This window comes from Poecilia latipinna, unplaced genomic scaffold (assembly GCF_001443285.1).
Source record: "Poecilia latipinna isolate Pla-1442-1.1 unplaced genomic scaffold, P_latipinna-1.0 Scaffold371, whole genome shotgun sequence".
NCBI lineage: Eukaryota > Metazoa > Chordata > Actinopteri > Cyprinodontiformes > Poeciliidae > Poecilia > Poecilia latipinna.
The window spans coordinates 368,857-378,995 of NW_015112987.1; the positions used below are offsets into that span (position 1 = coordinate 368,857).

A 10,139-nucleotide genomic window follows, 5' to 3' on the forward strand; every position below is an offset into this window, starting at 1 on the left:
AACAAAGAAACTCAGAGGCCTTTTAGGAAACATGTTTTAGAACAAAACTCCTGATTTTAGATTATGGAGCAACAGGATGTTGATGTTGACACTTTTGCAGCTTTGTCTCTGAGAAACCATAACCGTCACCCTTCTGGCTGCTCAGCCCTCGAAGGATTGAAGCTTTAATTTTATTTTATTTTTGTAAACTTTTGAACAAATGAACGTTGCCTTTTGTTTTCTGTTTTGTTGCTTTATAGCCTGAAATTTGCTGTAAATCCTACAGATGTTTAGATCAAAAGTGTAGGAGTATGGAGAGCGACTTTATAGTGTATCGTAAATGTAAATCTATTTTCTCCAAAACCATGGATCAAAAATAATAATAATATATATATATATATATAAAAATTCCCCTCTCACCCTCCGTGGGTGGTCTCTTTCATCCTCTGAGCTCGGGTCCTCTACCAGAGGATATATATATATATATATATATATATATATATAATGGTTTTTCTGTGAGGGAGGAAAAGCTTTGAGAGGTTTGTGGATTAATAGAAATGATGAAAATGCAGTTTTTTTGTCGTTTTCCGTGAGCTTGAAGTCATTTCTGCTTCCATTTGAACCGTCAGAGACGCTGATCCTCTGAATGTTTGGAGACCAAACCCTGTTTCTCTGTTTCCTGTCGTAAACGTCTGGATGTTCAACAACTCGATGCTTCAACAGCAGAAAACGTTGAAAACTTTGTTCGTAGTGATTATGAAGGAGTCGTGGCAACGAACACAGAGTCTCAGTGAACATCGGGAGAAATGCTCCTGGAAACAGGAAAGGTCAAAGGGCAAACTCCAGTTTTTTATTTTTAATTCAGTTGTGATAAAACTAATGGGATATTTTATTTCCTTTTTTTAACCAATAGAAGTTTTTCGTTGACTGTCTGGTTTAGAATAAATGGTGTCATAAAATCTTGTTTATTTTTTTAGACAAATTACTGAACAACAGGATTTCTGTGGTTAAATGATGAGTTGAGGATAATTTATGGTTTATTGATGGCGGTTGGGAGAAAATTATGAAGTTAACAGTTTGACTGGTAAAGCAAAGTTTTTCATCATGAATCGCCTCTTTGTTGATAAAAATGATTTTAAATGATCAGGAAGTGAAATGAAGCCTAAATAATTACGGCTTCCTGGAAACCAGTGGAGTAAAGATTGTTCAAAATGAGACATTAAAGCTGCAGTATGTCATGAAAAATACATATTTTTACATTTTTGTTGAAACTGTTACCATGCTGTGACAGTTTAGTATAACACAGATAATCGGTTAAACATAAATTAATTAATCTCCCTGCCTTCTCCCAGTGCTAACTAAAAACAACCAATCAGAGCCAGGAGGTGGGTCTTGGCGCTGTCAATCATCCTCTATGTAACGCTGCTCATCCGCCTCTCTCTATGCTAGTTAGCCTAGCCACCGATGACAACAGATGAACGGTTTTCCTGTAACAATAAGCTGTTTCTCTGCCATCAGCACATTTAACAGCGCGTACATGAGGTTTATTGACAGCGCTAAGCTCCGCCTCTTGGCTCTGATTGGTTACTGTTGGTGCATTTCTTCAGACAGCAGCTCAGAGAGGAGACAGAAACACATCCTAATGAAAATGACGTACTGCAGCTTTAAATGTTTTTTCATTTCCGTTTGACTCGTTTCGTTGCCACGACCTTTGACTCCTGTCAGTGTCTCTTGGTGTTTTGTCCGGGTGATGAATGTCGTGCCTCTGTGTGTGTCTGGTCTCCACTTCCAGGATGTTGCATGTTATTTAATCTAATCTTTGTTTTATTTTCCTGTTGACATCAAGGCCTTTTACTCTGGTGATCATTTGGTGCAATAAAGTGGAAACAGGAATATTGTTCAGTTCGTGTGTGTTGGTGTTTTTATTTTTCTTTCTTTTGATTGTGTCGTTTTTAGAGGTTTAATTAGAGCAACAGAAGAAACATTTATCTGAAAACAAAAACCATAGATGTTGGTAACAGAATTATCTTAATGATTTGATAATTTGGGAGAAAATCTAGATTGAAAAAAGACTTTGAATGATAAATTTCTCTTTTTTTGCAGCTCTGATAATCAAGCACATTTTATCTCGTTTCCTCATCATCCAACGTAGTTTGAAGAACTTTCCGTTAGCTGAACGACTCAAGAGCGAAGCGACTCCGTCCTCGCAGAGCGGATCGTTTTTAACTCCAGCGAATCACAGCTTGCTTTAACCGGGGTTCTGTGGAGGGTTTGTGAGAGGTCACTATCCTACGGTGCCTTTACTTTTAAAGAAGCTCGGTTCTGGTGTTTTGTTGAGAACTTACCTGTTTCCATCTGTCATCAACACTGAAGAAGACCGTCGTATCAAGATGGCCGACGCCCTGCGCTCCTCTTCCACCAGTGGTCGCCGCCATGTTTCTTTGTCTCCGGTTTAACGAGACGCAGGGCGACATCACGGTGCAGAAGGAACCAGATTTGGTGTTCAGGAGCAAAATTCAAACTTTTAAAATTACTTTCATGAACCAGAACATCTTCAGACCACGGCTGCAAACTTTGTCACAAAATTTAACAACTATTTTAGTTCCCACTGGTGACTTTTTACCAAAAATGCAACTAGCGACAAATCTAGCATCTTTTTATTTTCATATTACTGGAGACTTTAGCAAGACGAGAAATTACCAATCACTCTGCAGCTAGCAACAAGTGGATGTAGTCAGTCTGACTCATAAATATGAATTTTAATGTTTCTTTCTCTGAAAATGTTGCATCCAAATAAACTCCTGATTTGATTCACTGATTCATCTCCTGTTTTTGGCTAATTTTGATATCATATAAAACTGATTTATTTAGTGTAGGTTCAGGCAAAGTATTTACATTATTAAATAATTTCATAAAGTATTTTTGTATTTTTAATCACTTTGAACCTGAATTTGTTCTACTGTTTGAATCACATGAGACCAAATATGCAAATTAGGCGATGACATCATCTAGCGGATGGTTTGTTTCACTGATACAAACTTGTGTCATAATTTTCTAATTATAATTTTTAGCCATTGTTTACATCCAGATTCACTGTCTGGCTGCTTTTGTTGCAGAATTATGATGAAATTTCTCACGTCTGTGACAAAAGTCGGATAAAATGCGATAAAATCCGTTCAGATTAAACGATTTGAAAACTGTCGGAAACGTAGCCGGCAGTAATATTTTAGAAATGAGAGTTTCTCTGCCTCATCTTGCTCATGCATCGATCTCCTGTGGGTAAGCTACTGCCTGCTGACACCGACTCCACAGAACCCCACGTTAAAAGCCGAACTCCTCCTTTAAGGAAACGTTAAAACTGCAAATCACAGGTTTTCCTGCTTTTCTCTTCCAGACTCTTGAACATTTGGAGAAACTTTGCTGTGATTTTGTTTTAACCGTCCGAGTTAAAAACTCGTCGGATTCATCGAATCGTCACAGAAACACGAAGCGTTTCGACACCAGGGACAGAAAAGTTCTGCGTTTTTAGGAAACATTATGTAAAAACTGCCAAAGTAAATTTAGTGAAGCTTTGCTGAGAATCAGAACTAATTAATTTAAGGTTCCTGTGGTTATTTGTCTCTCTCTTCTGTGTAAATAAGAGATTAATTTCATGTTCTGACATATTTAACATTATAAACGTGCTACAAGCCATACATTTTACTTGTTGCTTTTATATCTTTAACAAAATGCTTCCTTCTTTCCTTCATTTTTATGTTGTTTTATTAGTTGAAATAATTCAATTTCCTAGAAAACTCTTTATTTTTTAAGCAATTTTAGAGATTTATATGAATATTTTTGCATGGTTTTGAGCTCATTGTTTCGTTTTTTAACCTAAAAATCGTCTATTTTCCAGTTAAATTATGTTTATAAAGATTTCTGAACTAATTGTTGAGAAAATGTTTATTTTTATCTTTTATTTCTAAGCTTAGCCTTTAATTGTGGTGAAGGATGCAAACTTTCACAAACTGTTATTCTGTCATAATTCGTTGTATTCTGAGCTGTAAACATGAAATTAAATTAAATCAGTTAATCTGAACACATTTTGACTCTTTTTTGTGTGTTTTTGTAACATTTTCTGCACATTTTGTGACTTTTACACCTGAAATGATCTTTTATTCTTTAATTGTGTATTTTCCTTCAGTCTGAAGAGTCAAAATGAGCTTCATTGGTCACAACTGTGGTAAAATCAGCATAGATGCATAAACTTTAGAAAGAGTAAAATAAAAAAAACCTCTTCAAATGTCTCAAAGTTTAATAAGTCCTTCAAAAAATGTTCTGAATTGTGTCTCAATCCTTTTGGAAACAGGATTTCATGCGTTCAGCTGCAGCTGTTTATTTTAGCTGAAGCGTCTCAGTGATTTTGAAATTGTCTTTATTTATTCAGTGTTGGACGTTACCCTGTTTGTCAGGGTTAGGAAACGCTGCAGCTGCACACAAACATTTCAGACTTTTGATGCAAAATAAAGAACAATTATGAAGAAAGTTCATGACGATGACTGAAGATGTTTCAGACTCATGCTTGTCAAGCATTACAGTAACTAAATATGAATTTTCTTAATAAATAGGAAATCTCAGGTTTTTATTTGTGTTTCCAGAAGCAGGAAGGAACTTTTCTGAAGTTTTGACTCAAGAGCAAAAAGCTCATTTCTATAAAATATTTCAGCAACAAAACATTTAAATTCTTCACATGATAAAAACAGAATAAATAAAAAAAAATGTGGAAATTTGAAACAGTTTGAAAAGTAAAACATTTGCTAGGAAAATACTAATACATTTTGAGATTTATCTCAAATCTGCTTAAAAACAAAAACATGGCACTTTGTGAGTTCGAAAAGTCAAAAGATTTACTAAAAAAATATCTATAATTTTGAGATTAATCTTTTTGATTTTTGAAACTAAAAAATTCAGAAAGTTTAAAATTTGTGTCTTTTTAAACTCATGTTTTCTAGAAAAAAAACAACAAAGAAACTTCAGTTTGAAAAATCTAACATTCTTTGAATTTTGAAATTCCCAAAACATTTTCTAGAAAATTCCAGGGCTTAATTTCTGGGGTTTTTTTTTTTTTTTTGGCAGAAATGTACTGATTTTTTCTGCCTACAGTGACCGTAATTCGCCGTAGTACTGCAATATGCTGTCAGTTTTCAAACATTTAGCTACTTCAAATAATCCAAAGAGTTTTAATTTAGCTGTTTTATGCAGTGAATATAAACCTCTGGTTGTTCCAAATTTGATCAAATAAACATGATTCTGTTGTTGTTTTCTAGGAGTTGACCCAGCTTCCATTAAGTCTTAATGAAGTTTCTGTGACATATTTTGGTTAAAAACAATTTGAGCCAAAACAGAAATCCACGATACTGCGCCTGTTAGCACCCAGCTAGTTAGCATCCAGCTAGTTAGCATCCAGCTAGTTAGCATCCAGCTAACTGTAAACAAAGCAGCTCTGAAACTTCAGAAACTCCCGGATGAAATCATCGGACGGGTTTAAACGTTTGAGCAGAAAATATTTGTTCCCTCTTACGGGAATCTGGGTGTCCCACTCCCTCATCCTGACAGACGGATCAATCGTGTTGACAGTGACGGGACAAGCTAATGATTGATGGAGACACCAGGAGCCAGCAGAGGAAGCGTCAGATTTTAATCTGAACAGGAACGAGCTGCTGCTGGATCCTCGAACCATCAGGATGAGATCAGACTCCTTCCTCCTGCTGTTTCTCCTCATCGTTGGCTCTCAGGCGGTGAGTTGGGCTGATTTATTCCCGTTCAGGTCAGACAGAATAATTATAAAATTACCCAAGCTATAATATAACAGATTATCATTTTTATTCCTTTCCATATTAAAGGTTGATCATTAATATTTAGCACTCAGGACAAATGAAGCTATAAAACTTGTTTTTGCCTCACATAATCTCTGTGGAGATGTGAAGCTTCTAAAACATTTAAATATACTGAACTTCCTGTCGCTCTGGCTGTATGTTTAGGGTCGTTGAGTTGCTGGGAGGTGAACTTTGACCCCAGCCTCAGAGGTTTAATTGCAGGTTTTGTCCTTTAATAGACCCATTAATTCATCTGACCGCAGCACAGTGTGACCGTGTTTCAGTGAGGGAATGACGGGTTCAGATCAGAGGTGGTCACACTTATTCTAATGCGCTAATCCGCTAAGAGTGGAGCCAATTCTTTGTTAGCATGTTATCATTTTTGCTAACTTTGAAAATGTTTAGGTCTCTTAAATGAATTTTCCAGATAAATAGTTTTGTAAACTTTCAGCAGATTGAAAGTCTGTATTGAAGTTTATGTCGATTTTTAAGGAACAAATCTGCTTCAACTCAAACGCTTTAGTTCATAGCTAAAAAAAAGCTTCCAAAGTATAAAAATATACATTTTGTAAACAATCAACACAAAATCAGTTAATTATCTGGACTTTTTGTCTTTCAGTCCCGTAAAATGTATTTAGATGCTTTATATTATTTAAATACTAATTAACAACTTATTTAAAAAAAAAACTGCTCCAGATTCAATATTTTTCACAACCTAAGAATATTTACTTAGTTTGTCAGGATATCTATGAAATGTTGCTAATAATGCGTCTAAGCTGCTTTTAAAAATAATCAAATATCATCTGCGTAATGCTTAACATTTAGCTTCTGTGCTAAGCTATTGGGATGTTTGTTTGTGAATCTGTGTAATCTTTAGAGTAATCCATCAGACTCAGAGCAGCCAAAGGCCATAGAGCAGCAACCCGAACAGAGCCGACAGAAACCGAAGTTTCCGAAACCAAAACCAACCCCAGTGGCCACAACGCCTGCCCCAAAAACCACCAAAGCACCCGACACGGACGAGTTCTTGGGTCCACAGGAATGTCTGGACAAAAAGTAAGTTAGAGAGTCACCAAAAGTTTCTGTAACCTACTAACAAAGGTCTCAATAAATAGTTCATCAGGCTTTCTGGGTTTATGGGAATTAAACTATTGGCAAATGAGCTGTTAGGCTAATAGGCGAATAGTGGAGGGAAATGTTTTGCTAAGCACAGTAGCGCTTTTGCCAACTTTCAAAAAATTAGCTCACTTAGCTTCTACAGTTCCAGAGTAAACAGTTTAAAACATATTTAAACTGTGATTTCTTACCACAGTTAGCAAAACTCTGTAAAACTGAAACCAAGAATGAAAAATCTGTTTATCTTTCTGAATCACAAACAATACAAATGATGCCCTATTGGGGGCGATATAACATGTTTTACTGACACATAATTGGTTTTAGCGCTGTAACATTAGCTTCTGCTAAATACCATGTTGGTATAGTGCTTAACATTAGCAGGACTAATATTTATATGCTTTAGAGTTAGCGCAGCTAACTCTTTAGCTATCAGAGAGCCCACCACTGGTCTAGCATAATGGCTAACACCACTAGTCTAGCATAAGGGCTAACACCACTAGGCTAGCATAATGGCTAACACCACTGGTCTAGCATAATGGCTAACACCACTGGTCTAGCATAATGGCTAACACCACTGGGCTAGCATAATGGCTAACAGGCTGTTCAGCCAGAGAAATGTTAGCTAGCAGCCTCAGGTTGCTAACAGGAAGCTGGTGTTCCTCAGGCTGACTCGAGCGTCGTGTGGCCTGGTGTTTTGCCCTCCGTGGCAGCGGTGCGTTGAAGGTCAGTGTACCTGCAAACTTCCCTACCTGTGTCCCACTGAGGGCATGAAACCGGTCTGTGGGCAGAACCACAGGACCTTCACGTCGTACTGTCAGGTAAGACCAGACTGAGACCGTTCTTTACGGCTCGTTTGAAGACTCGATAAGAGACTCTTTGCTTTAAGAAATGCTGATTTGTTTCCCAGGCAATGGCTTCCTCATGCCGGACCAAGAAGCCCGTAGTGTCCCACTTTGGAAATATCTGCACAGGTTCTGCTTCACAGATACATTTACAGCCTTACCTCAGTTGGTTTTCATACTAATAAATGATATTTTCTTTATTTTGTGACTACAGTGAACATTCCCAAGTACCAGAGCTTCCTGGACAAAGACACGGGACTGATCAGGGTCTTCCTTCCTAACGCCACCGGAGGAAGAGAGAACTTACTGTTGTGCCAGCAGGACTGGGACATGGCAGCTGCTAATGTGGCCTGCAGGGAGCACAAACACCCACTGTGAGGAGATTTAGCTACATTTACATCCATGAAGGCACAGCAAGCTAACCAAACCATCGTTTATTGTGACAGAGGGGCAGCGTCTGCAGACTCTGTGGACTACAACTCCCTGACGCCCAACACAGATCTGCCCAGCCGCTGCGTCAGCGTCCACTGCCAGGGCTACGAAATGTCTCTGGCCGAGTGTGAAATCTACGACAAGATGGCGGCTGACGGCGGGATGGTGGCTGCAGCGACCTGCTATAAGGAAACACCTGAAGGTCAGTCTGAGGTCATAAAGGTTCAGAAAACACCTGGAAGCTGCCTTACAGAGAGGTTTCTCAAAGAATCGCCTTGCCTCGCTCATTACGGAGAAAGAAGGACAAACGTTGACACTGTTTGGTCACTTCGTCTTCTTCAGGAGCTAACCTGTCGTTCAACTCAGAGTTTAACTGGTATTGCTATAAACAACAGTAATCATAAAATGCTGCTAACTCACTTCACAAAACGGAAGTCCTCCAGTCCACTAGGGGGAGTCTGGAGTCAGTAATATTACCTGCATAAATGTTCTGCTGTTCTATAACATTGTAAAAGATCAAATTTGAGACATATTTTCTTTCTTCTTTTAATTTTCTTTTTCTTCTTTGGTTAAAACCTGGTTCCTTATGATTTGGTGGCCGACTCCCCCTGGTGGCCTGGAGGACTTCCATTTTGTGGAGCAAATTTGCAGCATTTTCGTTTTGTATTTTTTTGTGTTTTGAAGTTTGCTGTGTGTTTCTTTAGTCAGATGTTGGTCACTGAGCGTCTTTCAGGCTCCCACATATTTTATTTGGAATGCTGAAAAAGTCATGAAATACAATAAAATCTGCAATCCTGTCAAATTACTCGTAATAACTCATAAGGTTGAAGCGATGTTACCGCCTCCATCTCCTGTTTGTGTTTCTGCTGCAGAATGCGGCTTCACCTGTGCAAACCAGAAATGCATTTTCCGCAACCAGACATGCGACGGAGTGGACGACTGCGGCGACCGCAGCGATGAGATGTGCTGCAAAAGTAAAACCCGAACACACAGATTAAAAAACAAACATGCAGAGGTTTTCCCTGAGCGACGTTGTTTGTCAGGCTGCAGGAACGGAGCTTTCCACTGCCGCTCCGGCGTCTGTCTGCACAGAAACGCGGTCGGAGACCAACTGATCGACTGCCTGGACGGAGCCGATGAAGCTCAGAAACGAGTGGAAGCTTTCAGTAAGACGGCAAATCAGTCCAATGAGCTGGGTTTATTTATCATCTGACAAAGTTTAAAACACTGATACGAAAGTTTAATTAAAGTTGTTTTGTTGTGAAGGCAAAACTTTAAACAGTTTTTAGCAGACAGTCTTAAACAAAGGTCTGAGGAAACCTGGGTAATCGCACTAAAACAAGCATTTATCAGCCAGTCAGAGTCTCTCAGGACAGACAGACTGACCAGGTCTGAACTGGACCCTCTGGACTGCAGATGGTCCGGTTCAGACCCTGCAGACGGTCCGGTTCAGACCCTGAAGAGGGTCCGGTTCAGACCCTGCAGACGGTCCGGTTCAGACCCTGAAGAGGGTCCGGTTCAGACCTGCAGACGGTCCGGTTCAGACCCTGAAGAGGGTCCGGTTCAGACCTGCAGACGGTCTGGTTCAGACCCTGTAGACGGTCCGGTTCAGACCCTGCAGACGGTCCGGTTCAGACCTGCAGACGGTCCGGTTCAGACCCTGCAGACGGTCCGGTTCAGACCTGCAGACGGTCCGGTTCAGACCTGTAGATGGTCCGGTTCAGACCCTGTTCCGGTTCAGACCCTGGTCCGGTTCAGACCCTGGTCCGGTTCAGACCCTGGTCCGGTTCAGACCTGCAGACGGTCCGGTTCAGACCCTGGTCTGGTTCAGACCCTGGTGGTCCGGTTCAGACCCTGGTCCGGTTCAGACCCTGGTCCGGTTCAGACCCTGGTCCGGTTCAGACCCTGGTCCGGT

The 10,139-nt window shown here is 39.6% G+C and overlaps 1 protein-coding gene and 1 long non-coding RNA gene across 2 annotated transcripts in view; one reads left to right on the forward strand and one right to left on the reverse strand.

The window, feature by feature from the left end:
• LOC106949965 (uncharacterized) overlaps positions 1–10,139 on the reverse strand; it is a 20,973-nt gene that overhangs the window by 2,103 nt on the left and 8,731 nt on the right. Inside the window, exon 2 of the long non-coding RNA XR_001425508.1 lies at positions 7,495–7,503. This is a non-coding gene — a long non-coding RNA (uncharacterized LOC106949965). The remainder of the gene's footprint in view (positions 1–7,494; positions 7,504–10,139) is intronic.
• The window catches only part of cfi (complement factor I), a 13,827-nt gene continuing 8,833 nt past the window's right edge, over positions 5,146–10,139 (forward strand). The window contains exons 1-8 of the mRNA XM_015036529.1: positions 5,146–5,756; positions 6,712–6,890; positions 7,615–7,768; positions 7,858–7,921; positions 8,007–8,166; positions 8,239–8,426; positions 9,097–9,198; positions 9,268–9,390. Of these exons, the coding sequence (XP_014892015.1) occupies positions 5,703–5,756; positions 6,712–6,890; positions 7,615–7,768; positions 7,858–7,921; positions 8,007–8,166; positions 8,239–8,426; positions 9,097–9,198; positions 9,268–9,390 (1,024 nt within the window). The 5' untranslated portion in view covers positions 5,146–5,702. The remainder of the gene's footprint in view (positions 5,757–6,711; positions 6,891–7,614; positions 7,769–7,857; positions 7,922–8,006; positions 8,167–8,238; positions 8,427–9,096; positions 9,199–9,267; positions 9,391–10,139) is intronic.